This window comes from Acomys minous, assembly GCF_964271855.1.
Source record: "Acomys minous genome assembly, chromosome: 16".
NCBI classification, from domain to species: domain Eukaryota; kingdom Metazoa; phylum Chordata; class Mammalia; order Rodentia; family Muridae; genus Acomys; species Acomys minous.
The window spans coordinates 17,120,792-17,138,006 of NC_140498.1; the positions used below are offsets into that span (position 1 = coordinate 17,120,792).

At 36.3% G+C, this 17,215-nt stretch overlaps 1 protein-coding gene across 4 annotated transcripts in view; it reads right to left on the reverse strand.

Annotated features, from left to right (window-relative positions):
* FNIP1 (folliculin interacting protein 1) overlaps positions 1-17,215 on the reverse strand; it is a 72,428-nt gene that overhangs the window by 19,480 nt on the left and 35,733 nt on the right. For 3 of the 4 annotated variants that reach the window (XM_084762397.1, XM_084762399.1, XM_084762398.1), the window contains 7 exons: positions 14,525-14,625; positions 13,714-13,788; positions 11,880-11,971; positions 7,212-7,295; positions 5,660-5,731; positions 3,097-3,232; positions 748-949 (listed from right to left, as the gene is read on the reverse strand). In XM_084762397.1, coding sequence (XP_084618523.1) covers positions 748-949; positions 3,097-3,232; positions 5,660-5,731; positions 7,212-7,295; positions 11,880-11,971; positions 13,714-13,788; positions 14,525-14,625 — 762 coding nt within the window. The remainder of the gene's footprint in view (positions 1-747; positions 950-3,096; positions 3,233-5,659; positions 5,732-7,211; positions 7,296-11,879; positions 11,972-13,713; positions 13,789-14,524; positions 14,626-17,215) is intronic. The other variant, XM_084762400.1, reaches the window with a different exon arrangement.

Below are 17,215 nucleotides of genomic sequence, written 5' to 3' on the forward strand. Positions count from 1 at the left end.
CTATCAGAAGCATTTGACATAAAGAATTTCTTTTCTTCTTCTTCTTCTTCTTCTTCTTCTTCTTCTTCTTCTTCTTCTTCTTCTTCTTCTTTTTTTTTTGAGACAGATTTCTTTGTGTAGCCTTGGCTGTCCTGGACTCCCTTTGTAGACCAGGCTGGCAACAATTTATCCTTCTTAAAACACTCCCACTGGCTTCCCCAAAAAGTATGTTCCTCATGGTTGTGTAACCTCTTCTTTTCTATTTCTTCTATGCCTTCCTTTGTTTTCACATCCTACCTGTTGAAATGTCTGACAGTCTAGTACACCTCCCTCTTTTTCCTATCTAATAAATCAGTTCCATGCCTTTTAGCTACCTTAGGCACACTAATAGTCTTTCACCTAACTCTAAAACTATGGGAAATAGAGGGTTATAAAGAATGCTGCTGTGTTTTACTTCAGAGCACTTACAAGCACGTCAAATACATACAACTTATTCACCTGCTATGTTTATGGGCTCAGGGGTGGCCACACACTTTTCCTTGGTTGCTACAATTGTCTTGACAGGCCCTTAAGTATTTCTTTTCTGAATGAATAAGCTGTCTTAGGCTTACTAAAACAGTAAACTCTTTTAACAACCCTGAGTCTGTTTGCAGCTCCTGGAGCACATTGTAATGCTATCTCAAGTCAGCTATCAAATTTTTGCCAAATTAATAACACAACTCTTAATAAAGTAAAAGATAAAAATAATATACAAAGGACTCTGCTTACCTGTTCTATTGCACTCTTTAATTTGTTCATGTGGCTTTCAAAGAGAGGAAAATGTGAAAAAAAGAATTCATTGAATTTATTATTTTCATCTTCATCTTTGGACAATGAAAAGATTACCCCAATTGCAATCTTCTTTTTCCTCACAATTCCTGGGTTAGGGCCACAACTTTCATCTGACAGATTAAAGCTTTCTTCTATAGACCTTAAAAATAAACATTTTTGTTTAAAACATCAATAGTTTATCTCCCTGCTCATACAATGTAGGTGAGTAAAAGCATTTATGCTGTTTCATCAGATCAAATGTTAATTTACATTGTTATGACAATTGTTACCTCTCCAAGAAATCTACCTATTTTTTTTTCATTATTTTCAAAAAAAATTTGCCAGAGTCAAGTTGGAAATTGTTGGGAATCTTGCCTTACTAAAAGTCTTTAAAAAGTTGATACTTTCAGTTCAAAAACAAGCTAAAAATGTCTAAACTTTAAGATAAAAAAGAATGAATAAAATAAATGAGCAAACATGAAGTTTCTGTATCTACAGCTGTATGTTAAGCTGTAAAAAAAATCTTGAGAATGGACAAGAATCAAAAAAATTAAGACACCAAAATACGTGCTGCAAGAATGAAAGCACTAAACACAGAACTCAGAAAAAACAAAAGGCTTCAAAATACTAAATTTGGCAATTGTGTTTTTTGAAAGAACAGAAAAGTCACAGGCAACAACAGCACAGAATTGCATGTTATGAAAGTGAAAAACTTGTATCAAAGGATATCATCACCAACAGATGGCAAAAGCAAGCCACAGAATGGTAGAAAATACATGCAAATCATGTAGCTAGTAAGGAACTAATATCCTAGTCAACAAAGTCTTCTAACTCATCATCATCAATAACAACAACAATAACAAAACAAACATACTGGGAACAAAGAGTTGAATATACTTCTCTAAAGATGACGTAAAAATGACCAAAAAGCACTTGTAAATCATTTCAGATTCATTAGGATGACAATTATTAAGGGGTGGGACTGAGAACGTAGCTTAGTGGTAGATTGCAACTCAGTGGTACAATGTTTGCCTCATATGCAGGAGGTTGTGGACGCCTAAACACAGGAATAAAACAAAACAAACACCAGAAAATAATGGTTGATGAACATACAAAGATTTCAGAATTGTTTTACACTGCTGTTGCAAATGTGAAATCATAGTCAATATATGGCAGTTCCTCAAAAATTAAAAATAGAATGACCATATGACTCAGTAAACCCATTTCTGGGCATACACCCAAGATGACAGAAGGCATGGACTAGAACTAATATTTATATATCCATGTTCATAGCAGTGTTATTCACAATAGCTAAGAAGTAGAAACAATCCATGTTTTCATGGACAAATGAAAGAATAAAGAAAATGTACTTTTTGTGAATGTGTGGGTGCATGTACACACATGTGCACGCATGTATGTAGGTATATGTGTAGAGGTCATAGGTTGACATTGGGTATCTTCCTAAAATATTCTTTCACCTTATCTTTTGAGATGAAGTCTCGCTGAACCTGGAGCTCATCAATTCAGCTAGACTGTCTGGCCAGCAAACTCCAGGAATCTTCCTGTCTCTGTTTCCCCAGTGCACCTGGATTTTTACATGGGTGATGTGCTGGGGATCTCAAAACAAGTTTTCATGCTTACACAGAGAGCACTTTACCATAGTGCCATTCCTCCAGGCCCCACACCCCAAATGTACTTAATGTTATTTAGCCATAAATATGAACTTCTTAGCTATGCTATAATGTGGATAAACTTCAAAGACATACTAAACAAAATAAACCAGATATTAAAGGGCAAGTACTGCATGATGCCACTTATACAAGGTATTTATGAAGATAGCCATTTTGAGCACCTCATGTTCTTCCCAAGGACCCAAGTTCAGTTCTAATATCCATGTTGGGCAGCTCAAAACTGCCTGTTACTTTACTTATAGGGGATCCTCTGGCTACTATGGGTACTGTACACAAGTAGCATACATTCTCACAGACGTACAGACAAGCCTAAAACTAAAGACTTTTAAACTGCAAAAATGTAAAAGTCGAACAATGGTTGCCAAGGGCAAATGAAGGAGTAGAGGGTTACTGTTTAATGGGTACACGCTTTAGTTTGGGAAGATGAAAAAGTTCAGGACTTAAATAGTGACAATGTGAGGGTACTTAGTGTCACTAAACCATATGGTAAAAATAATTAAAACCTTAAGTTTTCAGTTACAGACTTCCAATGCACAAAATACGAGTCTTGAGCTCTAAAAACCTTACATAAACTTATATTTAAGGAATTAGTCAATCTTGTTTAATTCCAACTTACCATCTAGGAAATACCCCATTTTCCAAACTTGTTGTTTGGCTACGTCGCCAACGTCGCTGGTAGCTGCTGGCACAGCTTCGGGTAAGTGAAGAATTTGGAGAGGGAAATGGGGTGATGAGCAAGCTGCTCAGAGATGCTGTTACATTAGAAGAACAAGCATAATTATTAGTCAGTGATTAAACATGGTGACAACTTTCTTTTTAACAGATTGAATAGAGTAAACCAAATCTTATTTTGTTTCATCAATCTGTGTAAAGTTCCATTTAAAATGTATTTGAAGGAAAGCCTCAGAGGAATAAACTAATGTATTAATACTATATTTATAAGAGTCTTGCAGATAATCATTTCTGGCACTGTGCAACCCAGAAAAAAGTGCTATTGGAAATAAGCTATCACTTTTTAAGCCACCCTTATGCCCACTAACTTGGCAGAACCCTCATTATTCTCAAAGGAAACCTGATGCTTTTCAAACTGGTTGTAGATGGGTTTCAACAAGAAAGAGGATCTGAAAGTGTTTGAATGGGCTGGAGAGATGGCTCAGTGGTTAAGAGCATGGCCTGCTCTTCCAAAGGTCCTGAGTTCAATTCCCAGCACCCACATGGCAGCTCACAACTGTCTGTAACTCCAAGATCTGACAGTCTCATACTAAGGCACATAAAAATTAAAATTAAATATTAAAAAAAATAAAAGTGTTTGAATGGTATTCGAAAGGGTCACTTACAGAACTCATAAATGACTCATGCACAATTTGCAAACCCTATCACTTTTAATAAGTCTTTGCTTAAATGTCAAAAAGAGCAGACATACACATTGCTCTCTGGAGCATTGTAAAGTGACAGACACATAGCAGTAGATTCCATTTGTACCATATATAAATTATTCAAAACATCATGTTGTATATGATAAATAAGTACCATCTTATCTGTAAATTTTAAGGTTTTCTTGTTTAAAAATTTTACATTCTTACTCTAAATTATGCATGTATGTGTGTGCCTGTGTCAGAGTATGGACCTGAGAGTGGAAGGGCCAGAGGCTCAGACCCACGCAGACCTACAGGTGCAGGCCCGTGTGAGCTCTCTGACATGGGTGCTAGGAGCCAAACCTGGGTCCCTTGCAAGAACAATACATACTCTTAACCACTGAACCATCAAAATCAACTGAGCTTTTTATCTTGTTTACAAATATTCTAAATAAGAAAAAAAATATTCTAAATCAGTCTTTGAGAACAGAGTTCAAACATGTGAACTTTTTATCTTTGAAAGTTCATGTAACTGAAACTCACTCACACTTAAGGATCAAAACACAGGATAAAGTTAAAATTGTTGTTTATACTCAAACCGACTCACAATAAAAGTAAAGATGGGTACACCCTGTGACGAGGCCTGCATGAGGCACAGGAACCAAGTCTGCAGTGTCTAATAAGACTGCAAGTCCAAGAGGACTCACCTTATTAATGGTTTGGAGCCCCAACATACACTTCTAACTGTAACCGAAAACGCCTTTGCCTGGCTAACTTCTCTTCATTGCCTCACAGACAACTCATGAATCCCTGCCTCTCTGTAGAGCATTGCTGATGCTTGCCTCTTGCCCAAGGAAGCTAGGTGTCTTTTTTTCTGAGCCTCTGCACAAATCTATCACTAAATGTATCACACAAACTTTTTTTTTAATCACTACACTACAGGCAGGCTTGCTTGCCTTCCTTTCTTCTTTCCCTCCCTCCTTCCCTTCTTTCTTAATACCCAGCGTATTTCAGTAAATGTTTTTTTGGACATAACAAATATCACTGAAGTCCATACTTTAAAAAATGAAAAGGATAATACTGATTCATAATGCCTAAGCTTCTCTGGGCAATAAACAATTTAACAAGTTCAACACTAACAGCAAGTCAATGTAAGCTGGTATAGTTTTTTTTCTACTGTTTGTTTGTTTGTTTTCTGTTTTATTTTTGAGACAGGGTTTCTCTGTGTAGCCTTGGCTGTCCTGGACTCACTTTGGAGACCAGGCTGGCCTCGAACTCACAGCAATCCACCTGCCTCTGCCTCCCTGCTGTGATTAAAAGTGTGCACCACCACACCTGGCTTCTACTATGGTTTTTAAGTAGTACTTTGAGCAATTTTTTTTTCCTGACTAAGCTCAAGATGACGGTCTGTGATCATCTATAAAAAGGAGTGTCCAAGCTTTTGATACTGCAAGCTGATGCTGTCATCTACAAAGTTCTCTCACTCAAGATCCATACAATATAAACAAACAAACAAACAAACAAACAAAAATAGCTCATAATGTTTTAACTAAATTCATGATTTTTGTATTAGGCCTCACTTGAAGCAATCCTTGCTCACATGTGGTGGCCATCAAGGCACATCCCACCACACTTAATAGAAAACATTAAAATATCAAATTTAAGAGACTTCTTTCTATCCTTACTACAGTCCTCTTGTGTGAAATGTCAATATGAACCAAGTAGACATAGAATTAGACACTAAAGGCAGAGAGTGAAATAAAATCAACATCAGCTAACAACAACCTCACAAGAAAGTGGGCTAGCCTATGAATCTGACATTACCGGAGCGTGCGATGCCGCTGTCTCTGTCCTCACTCAGTTCTCTTCCTGGCATGTCCATTGGGTTGCTGTGAACTGAATCAAGGAAGATGGTCAGTCATAAAACACACTACTATTGAGGTGGATGTTGCTCCTTTTACAATGCAAACTAATCATGCTTCATCTCATTGCATTCCTTTTTCAACAGCACGGCACCAACCCAGCACTAGGAGCTATTACTCAGTTGAACAAGCTTTCAGACTTATCTAAAGATTTACCATGTAATGCAAAATTACCCAAGATATAGAATCCAGGAGTGACTAAATTTCAAATTTTAAGGACATATTCAAAAACATAGATGTTCATACTATAAAATGGAAAAAAAGATATACTAGGAGTATGAATGTTCGTTCCTGAGGCTAAATGACAACTCTATCGTAGTTTCCTCTGATTATGTCTGTAACAATGTTTAAACACAAGCATAATAAATAAGAATTTAAAACTCTGTAATAAATTGTCTGATAACTTTGTTTAAATAACATGATACCAATTTTGTTTAAAAACAGGTAGGGAGGTAAGGATATAAATTAGTGATAGAGCACTGGCCTAGAGTATATACAAGGCCCTGGATTTGATCCACAGCACTAGAAAAACAACAAAAATAAATAAAAGTAAGTATGAGTGCTGACAGGGCAGCTTGTATATTTTTTCAACTAGTTTTATATTTTCCAAATATTCTAGGATAAATACACATTGCTCATATCTAACATTTACATGTAAAATAAGTTCTAATTAAAATAGGAAGTGGGATAGCAGGGTGCGAAGGCAAATATTCATAATGCCTTCTATTAGGAGACAGATGCAGGAGAATTTCAAATTCAATGTAGAGGTGACTGATAGTAATAAACAACGAGTAAATCTGTGGACTGGAAATCTCTACTAGAAAATGAATATGCAAGATCAGTGTGTGTGTGCAATGTGTGAAAAGGTGGAACAGGACTCTGGTCCTGCATGTGTAAGCAAGGCACACACTCTGTAAAGTCATGATATGAGTAATTATTTCTCACACTTTTTATATAGTGTTAGTACAATGCTTGTTCATCTAAATCTTAGCTCCAAGAAAAGTTGTTCTTAGGGAAGAGTGTAGATCAGAAATTTGTGACAATTATAAAGATTGGATATTTCCAGCAACTGGTGAATTACAATACAAAAGCTACTTAGCCATGGAAACAAGACAGCATTACATGAAAATTTTCAAGGGGCAGTATAACTAATTACTAAGTTAACTACACACTAATTTTTAAGAGTCTCAAGCTTAAAATTCTTATGGCACACTGAGGAAAGAAATGACAAACTGAAATTTCATAAAAATATCAGTCCTGTTGATAACACTCTTTGTGAAAACTTAAGGAACATACCCAGTGGAAAGCAGTAAGTTCCTCTACTTTGTAAACAATGCGTTCTTAACCACAATCTCCCAACTTCATTCTCTACACTCTCTTGTTTCCACAGCTTAACTAAAGATTCGAGCCACCAGGGCACACCAACTAGTCTACCCACACAGCACATGGCAAACCTGCAAAGAAAGAGGCGCTCCTGATCAGGCGGAGCGGACCCTGCTCAGAGAATGCCCGCCTGGGGCTGCAGAACTGTGAAAGACCTATATGGCAAAAATGTAAAATACACATGAAAGAGGCCTGTTAGAAAAGCCAGATTGCGTCAGGAAAATAAGCTGAGGTAAGGCAACATAGCAGCAGACCAACAGGTAAAGCAAGGGAGCTTTTAACCAAAGAAGAACAACTCAAGTCTTTTTATCTCTTAGAATAAATACAGTTCTCCTTTTGGTCATGGTTTAAGTCAAACAATAGTTTCATGCCTATTTATGAATAAATTCATTTATAACAACAGAAATGAGGTTCTGTTATAAAAGGTAAAACTATTTCAAGTGTTCAATCCTAATATAAAACATTCTGACCACTTAAAAAGGCAGTATCTACTTTGTAAACAATGCGTTCTTAACTATCTGTCAAATAAACTTGTTTTTAAAATTTTATTTATTGATTTATTTATTTGACAGATTCTCTCCGTGTAGCCTTGGCTGGAATTCACTCTGTAGATCAGGCTGGCCTTAAAATCATAGAGATCCACCTGCCTTTGCCTCCCAAGTGTTGAGATTAAGGCGTGTGCCACCACTGCCTGTGAAAAGTCAGTTTTTAAGAGCCCAGTGTTCCCCTGCAAATGCTGTAAGAAAACCATGTTAGCACTTAACACAAGAACACAGTAAATCTATCAAGGAATTTTAGTGACAAGTAAGCACAAAATTGTTGTACTAGTCCACTGATAAGTAACAAAAGAAAATTATGTTTTTAGAGCCGTAGTTAACCACTACAAAAATAGGAAACATAGTACAACTTATAATGGCAAGAGTTCCAAGAGTACCACACATAACCATAAAGAAATGATAGCAGCCTCAATACCCAAAAAACATAAAGGTGGTAGCACACACCTTTAATCCCAGCATGTAGATCTCTATGAATCTGAACCTAGCCTGGTCTACGTAGAGAGTTCCAGACCAGCCAAGGCTACAGAGATCCTCTCTAAAAAAAAAAAAGAAAAAGAAAAAGAAAAAGAAAAAAGAAAAAAGGGTGTATGTGTCGGGAAGAGAGGGCCTAAATCCTGAAATCAAGTAGCTGAGTTATCTGTTACTTATATTCAACTATGACTGTATATGCCACTGGTTCTTAACCTTCCTAATTGTGACCCTTTAATACATAGTTCTTGATGTTATGGTGACGCCCAACCATAAAAATTATTCTCATTGCTACTTCATAAGTAATTTTGCTACTGTTATGAATCATAATGTAAGTATCTGATATGCAGGATATCTGATATGTGACCCCTGCGTAAGGGTCATTCAACCCTCAAAGGGGTCATGACCCACAGGTTGAGAAGCACTGGTCTAAGACATTATGTAGGAGTTATACACCTAGGACAGATAGCATTCTGCTTTAAATGGCATCCGCATATCTCAAACTACTGACACTAGTTTTTTTTTCTGCAACAGAAATTTCTGTAACTATCATGCAGCAACCCTTCCATTTCTCAATGGCAAACTCTTTCTTCAACATTCCCTACCTATTTCTAAATTTAACGTCTTTAAACTCCTTCCTCACCTCTACTTCCTTATATGACTGAATACATGGGCATAGATGTAGACACATAGAGCTTCCAGACTGAAACTATCTTTTTCGCATTACCCCACCTCCAAAGTTACTCACATTCTTACCTATCTTTGCCTGCTTCCTGCCGAAAATCAAATAATAGGTAACGTTCAGACCTTATGATGCTAGTACTTTTTTCAAGAATTCTGAGAAGTTCCTCCTTATTTTTCAAGCTAATTCTAAGTCAGCTAGGGTCCCAATCCAACACTCTCCCTTACAACTGTCTCTCTCAACTATTATTATCTATCTTTAATTTCATTCTCTCAATGGCTTCCTTTTTTTTCCAGAAATATTTACATGTAATCGAATCTCTTTCATGTTTCCTCAAGATACATCTATTCCTACAGTTGTTCAGTTTTCTAAATGTAGATGAAAGATGTCTGGAAGTCCCCTAAGGCCCTTTCAAGACAGTGAGGTCTTCCATTTTTCTCATGACTTGCCCACAGTAGGTGAGATTTTCCTCACATATTTTAATCCCAACTACTTACCAAGACCCATTTTCACTACACATTCCTTTGCACATATAAATCAGATCTGATTAACTGCTGGATTTTAAACAACTTTCTATTGAAGCCTTGGGAATATATCTTAAATTTTCCAGCTGTGCTTTAAACCCTATGGCACATCTGTGTAAGGTTATATAGTACCCATGATCTCAGCTAATGAACAAATACAGAGGATACAAAAATCTAGGCCTATTCTGGGGAAGACATGGAACATTTCTGACAACTAGGTCTTACTCATAAACTACATTTCAAGAAGCTAACACAGGTTAGATCTTTTATTTTCTTCACTTTTCCTTGGAGTCAGACATGCATCAGTCTATGGTTCTTTGGCTTTCCCCACCTCCCTCATTTTCTTTCTCACAGTCATCTCCAGTAATTAAATTTTTGCATAGTTAATCCTGTCATGTATGCCTTCACTGGTATCTGACTACATATAACATGAATGCGAATTTGTTGTTGTGGCTCACAGTGTCCTTTGCCATCTGGCTGTCGATCAGTTCTTTTTTTTCTTCTTCCTCCTCCTCCTTCTGCTTTGTTGTTGTTGTTGTTGTTTATTTTTGAGACTATTTTAATTACAAAGTTCTCGCCCCTTTTCTTCCTCCAAACCCACCCAGACACCCTTATTGTCAATTCTTTGATTTCATTTCCTTTATCTCTACTGTGTGCTTCACTCACATGAACTTTTTTTTTTGGGGGGGGGGGGGCGGGTTCAAGGCAGGGTTTCTCTGTGTAGCCTTCACTGTCCTGGACTCACTTTGTAGACCAGGCTGGCCTCGAACTAACAGCGATCCACCTGCCTCTGCCTCCCAAGTGCTGGGATTACATGCTTTATGATGGTGTGTCCCTTGGTCTTGTATATACTACTGCTTCTTCCAAGATAGTTCTATCCAAGAACTCTATAAACAGTTCTTCAAGTTTAGGTGTTCTATTTTCAAGGTGGCCGCCCACAATTCTCCAAGATGGAACTCATGCTTTTATTTTAACCACAGCCATATAATTTTAATCTTGTATACACTATAGTATACTGTGGTTGTATTATTTATCTAATGCTCACTAACTACAAATCCACTGAGGCAGAAGCTATGTTAGCTTACTACTGCCTCTTCAGGGTCTACCAAAGTGCTTGTCATATCACAAGTGCTTAAAAAATATTCAATTATTCAATTGGAAAAATAAAGTCAGAAATGGGTCTCAACTATCCTTAGTGCACAGTTAAGAATATGGAAATATAAGCCATACATTATTTAAAGCCTGTATCTTTAAATGGTGTAAGTTTCTCCTCTGAATTAAAACAGAATGATCAAATACATCTAGCCTCCATAGTATAATTTACTTTTATAACTATAAATTCATTTGTACTATTAAAATGAACCATTTTCAATAAGTCCTTGAAGCTTTAAAATAATAAAAAAAAAAATCTTAAAGGCCATTTCTTTGTTGCCGTTTTGTTTATCTTTTTTTGTTCGTCTCCCCCCTCCCCCCGCCCATCTCTCTCTGGTCTTCTGAGACAAATCTTCTCTGTGTAGCCCTGGTTGTCTTAGATCTTGCTCTACAGACCAGTCATTGAACTCAAAGATCTGCCTGCCTCTGCCTCTCAAGGGCTGGGATTAAAGGTGTGCTTTGTTGCTGTTTTATTTCATTAAAATCGGTGATTAAGAGCAAGTGAATTTAAAAAAAACTTTTTCTATAAGCTGACCTACACAATAAAATATAAGGCCAACCCACAGCAGATGCTTAATAGCATCTCATTTTAATAAATTAAAAAACAATATTCATTGAATATAATACTATACCATTCAACATGGTATAACATTAAGACAAACCCACAACATATGCTCAATAGCATCTCACTTAAATAAGCATAAAGTGCTAGGCAGCTTGAACTACACAATGAAATCATATCTCAAAAAGGAAAATGTAATCATCTAAATAAAAGTTTTTACTAAATAAGGTTTGCTGTCCACGCCCTGATATTATGCATCAGAAATATGATCAAGCAGCAATTTAGTTGTGCTTTCTAGACAAGAAATTGCAGGAATACTATGTCATTTTAAAATGCATTATACAATATGAACCATAATTAACTCAATTAAGCTATTCTTCAAATAAGTTTCTTAAGAATCATGACTTGAGCATCTGCTCATACGAACCACAGCTAACAAAAATTAGCACCACTTTAAAATGACATTATGTTAGACAAGAGATTAGGGATAGTCTTCCCCATATAAAATAGTTCAGAGAGCTGGTAATGGTTCTCAATATCAGCATAAATGGCATATTAAAAAATACACCAAACTTTAAAAAAATGAAGACAAATTCTTTTTCAGATACAAAATGAATATTACTCTAAAATTTTAAAAAATGTTTTCCAAATAACATGTGAAATTTGACCCATCTTTCTATTTAAACCATTAGAAGCTCTTTTGTTACACAAGAAATCTATATAATTAAGAAGTGGCTTCAAACCATTTTTACTGTTAACATTTTAACTTTATAAAATCAAAATAAACTACCTACCTATATTTCCAAGCAGACCATTAATAACTGTGCTGCTATCAGCCTTTAATGTATTGCTGTCCTGATTGATGAATTCAAGACTGTCTTGCAGTCTACAGAGAAAAGAAAAAACAAATTCCAAATACATTTTATGTTTTTAATGTTAATTCCTCATACATCCCAGTGAAAAATTTGGAATAGTTGAAGTAAAGAGGACTACCGGGAATAGGAATGAAAATAGGGGGTTGAATATGAACAAAATATAATAGAATGAAAACATCATTATGAAACCTATTATTTTATATATTAACTTGTAAAATTTAAACACTTTTTAAGTTAAACCATACTATTAGGTCTATAAGTATAAGCTATGATGATAACTATGTAATCACTCAAGCCACTGGTTAGTAAGGTATACTATACCTGAAGGCCACATCCAGCTCTGTAACTTTTATAAATAAAGTTTCACAGGATGACAGTTCATGTTCATTCATTAATATGTTGCTTAAGGCTGCTTTAATTCTATAATGACAGTATACTACATGACTCACAAAATAGAAAATTTCGCTATTTATAAATTGGCTCTTTTAGAAATAAAATGTTGACACTGATATACATCACAGATGAAGTTTTCCTCATATGTTGGACTAAAAATTTTTCTGGGGTTGAGAATGGTCAAAGATTTTGGATGCGGTGATGCACACCTGTAATCCTAGCACTCAGAAAGGCAGAGGCAGGTGGATCACTGTGAGTTTGAGGCCAGTCTGGTCTACAAATTAAATCTAGGACTGCCAGAGCTACACAGAGAAACCCTGTCTCCAAAAAAACCAAGAGGGGAGAGAGAGAATGGTCAAAGCAATTGTAGATGAGGAAAGGAACAGAGGACGGGGAGAAGAGAGAGCAACAGGAACAACAATCAAATAATCACACATAAAAATGGTATGTATTACTTCTTTTATTCTCTTTGAGAATAATAAAAATAAAAATACTGTGCTTTCGGTCTGAAATATCTTTTCCATAAATTATTCCATGAATTATCAGTTAAAATTTAGAAAAAAAAGGAAGACAAGTAAGGTTTCATTTCTACTTCAGTATTAAATTTTAAAAGTTGGCTTTTGGCAACATCATTTTTTAAAGTATTCACAACACTTTGGAGAACATCTACCTTTTCTTTTCTTCCTAAATGAAAAGTAAAATGAGCTGCAGATAGTCGAAACCTCTATAATAAAACAGAATTCTTTCAAGACTCAAAAGAATTTCTCTAGAGTAGGTGCTTTATTTAGACTCTGGATTACTTCAAAATTCAAGCTCATCAGTGCTCTGATTCAGCACCTACAAAATCCCACTGACCTACACATAAGCTCTAACTCAGTACTTTGTTTACTAGGACTCTGGTACCTAGCTTATTATCCCCACTGGAGGCCCAACCTTGTTTCTACTTCATTATTCTAGTCTAAGCATGGACAACTTATTATATCCCTGTAGCTATTCCATATGTGTAGAGTGGGGTGTGGGGTCGGGGGATTACTTTGATTTGGTAGTGATATGGCTACCTAAGGTTGCTCCAGTCTGCAGGGCTCTGCAAACTGAAGAACATAAAGACACGAGTGGTAACTCAACAGAGAAGAGTAAGACTGAAAAGCAGCACACTAGCCTATGATGGAAAGTATTTTGCTTCTAGAAATCACATCTATATTCAATTATATACAGAAAAGGTGTGTAATTTGGCCTCCATAAACTTTTAAACTTGGGTAAGATACAGACTTTAATTTGTGCTTTAATTTTAAAAGCCAATTTAATGTTTACACGTGTTTATCTTAATTACCAATCTCCCCCTGCATCCATAAGCACTTACGTATTAAGACTTCCACAGATACTACTGCCAGTCCGTGCAGTGAAAACTTTGCTAAGCATGAGTTGTGGAGGAGAGCTATGAAAGAAAGCAGAATGTAAGAAAAAAGATTAAAACTAAAATACAATGACTTTTGATTTGTTGTAAATAAAAATCTGTAAGTTACAGAGATTTCATGACATTATCACAATGTCTAAGAAGAAGCACTAAAACCATGGCCATCATAAGCGGGGATCTGACATACTCAATCGGAGTGAAGACCTAAGAAATCCTTTCCTCTTCAGCCACTGCTATCCAAGGGGCCAACATCTTGGCCAAGCTTTCCATCATCCCTGTGCGGAGCGGCTACTAGGGGAACAAGATTGGCGAGCCATACACTGTCCATGCAAGGTGACAGACCGCTGTGGCTCTGTTTTGGTGCGTCTCATCTCTGCCCCCAGAGGCACTGTATCCTCTCTGCTCCTGTGCCCAAGAAGCTACTGATGATGGCCGGTATTGATGACTGCTACACATCAGCCAGGGGCTGTACTGCCACCCTGGGCAACTTCGCCAAGGCCACTTCTGATGTCATCTCCAAGACCTACAGCTACCTGGCACCTGACCTCTGGAAAGAAACTGTGTTCACCAAGTCTCCTTATCAGGAATTCACTGAACATCTTGCGAAAACCCACACCAGAGTCTCTGTTCAGAGGACCCAGGCTCCAGCTGTAGCTACCACATAGGGGTTTTTATACAAGAAAAATAAAGTGAATTAACTCTTTAAAAAATGACCATGTTAAATGAGTACAACACAAAAAGAACTGAACTCCCTCACCGGATCTGATGAATTTTTAAGGTGGATCCTTTGTAGCTCATTGCAACTGAGCCAAACATCATCTCTCCAAGCATGTTGGCATCAGAAGAGCACCGAGAACCCTGAATAAAAATTAAAAACATAAATCAAAGAATAAAAAGCCTTATAACAATTTTAAGTATTAATTTTCTTAATAATAAAAGCTATGTTAGTTTTTCTAATTAATAATTTTAATTCTGGTTGGGCGTAGTGGCGCATGCCTTTAATCCCAGCACTCAGGGGGCAGAAGCAGGTGGATTGCTCTGAGTTAGAGGTCAGCTGGTCTACAATGTGAGTCCAGGACAGCCAAGGCTACACAGAGAAACCTTGCCTCAAAAATAAATAAATAAAAAATAATAATTTTAATTATGTATTATACAAACTGTTCTGTAATTTGTTCTCCGTCATATGGTTTCTTATATTAACCCCAACCATATTATTAAACAGAAATTTCATTTTTTAAAGCTGTATAGATTTTGGTAGGTATAATAAAACATATATTCCTAACAATGGGAAGACCGAGGCAGGAACAGCTCAAGTTTGAATTCAAGCTGGGTACATGGGGAGACTCTGTTTCATTTAAAGAAGGGAGGGAGGGAAGCAGAAAAGGAGGGAGAGAAGGAAGAAAGGAAGGAAGGAAGGAAAGAAGGGAGGGATTGCACAGTATTTGATTACATAAGAATACCACATTTTGGGGCTGGAGAGATGACTCGCTAGCTAAGACTACTTGCTGCTCTTTTTTGTATGTTTGCTTGTTTTTTGTTGTCGGGGTTTCTCTGTGTATCCCTGGCTGTCCTGGAACTCGCTCTATAGACCAGGCTGTCATCCAACTCACAGAGATTTACCTGCCTTTGCCTCCTGAGCGTTGGATTAAAGATGTGCATCACCACCACCAGGTACCACTTGATGTTCTTATAGAGGACTTGCCTTAGGTTATAAGAACCCACATGGAAGCTTACAACCACTTATAACTTCAGTTTTAGGAAATCACCTGGCCTTTCTTCTAGGCATGTGTGTAGTGCACATACCTAAATGTTAGCAAAACATTCAGAAATTTAAAATAAAAATAAAGCTTTTTTTTTTTCAAAAAAAAAATTATCATACTTCATCAGGTCAGACCAGTTACTGAAGAGCATTTAGGTCACTTCTAAGATTTTGCTACTAAAAATAATTGAAAGTTCAAATAAACATTTTAAAAAACAATTACTCATACTTTTTGTGAGTATATATGGGTGGCTACGCACACTGCATGAGTGGAGGATGGAGGACAACTTGTAGGAGTTGGTCCTCTCCTATACTGCACTATGTGGTATCTAGGAATGAAATTAGGCTGTGAAGCTTGGCTACCTTACCAGTGCCTTGACTTGCTAAGCCATCTTGCTAGTCCCAAATCAATCTGTGAACCATGTTTTACACATATACGCAACATTACACCAGAAGGTAAGAGAGTAGAACAGACAGTATAATTTTTACTACTTCTATTATGGCAAAGAAGCATACACAAATGGAACAATTTATAACTTTCATGAATTAAAAAAAGGATGTACTTGTAATCTATAGACTTGATACTTGTTTATAAACATAGGAAACATTCTAAAATAATATAAAAAACCACAAATAGCCAAATAAAACAATAAAACTAGAATTATTATATATCCAGATTTCAAAATATATTACAAAATATAGTAATCAAAACAATATGGTAAAAATAAAAAGACAAACAGACCAATAGAATAGGACAAGAAATCCAGAAATAAATCCATCCCAATACAGTCAATTGATCTTCAACTTTCTTTCCTTACTAAGAAAAGAATCTTCAGGACAATGCTGCTGGGAAGGCTAGATATTCATGTGCAAAAAATAAAACCAGACTCTTATAGCATATATAAAATCAATTCAAGGTGGCTTAAAGACTTAAGTAGGAAAAAATGGACAAAGAAAATGGTGTATAAATACACACAGTGAAATATATTTCAACCTGAGAGACGTATTTTAGAGTATGTCCTAGATAAATAAATCTTTTAAAAATGTTTAAAGTTATTACCATGTTTAATTACATTTTGACTGACTGTGCATCTATGCACCACATGAATGCCTGGTGCCTTGGCGCCCAAAATAGGGCACCAGATTCCATGTAATTAGAGTTACAGATGGTTGTAAGCCAGGAATTAAACCTGGGTACTCTGGAAAAGCAACAAGTGTTCTTGTTCTTAACAATTGAGCCATCGCTCCAGGCCTGCATGGTGAATCTTAAGGGCAGCATGTTAAATGAAATAAGGTAATCAAAGAAAGATCAGCACTGCATACACTTCCACTTATATGAGGTATCTAAGAAAGGCAAATTGAAGGAGCCAAAGAACAGAATTAGCAGTTACCAGGACCTGGGCAAAAGGGAAATGAAAAATTACTAATCAATGGGCATTAAGCTTCAGTCAAGAAATTGGAATAAACTTTGGAGATCTGCTGCAAAACATCACGTCCATAGTTAAGAACTAACAAAGCATTGTATACTAAAAGTTTACTGTGTTGGCCTTTGATCCCAGCACTCAGGAGACAAAACAAACAAACAAACAAACAAAAAACTTCAAATAGTAGAAATGTCTTTTTTTTCCCCTTCAAAGAACTCAATATTGTTCCTTAATTGTCATCACCAGAATTGTAAAATTACTAAAA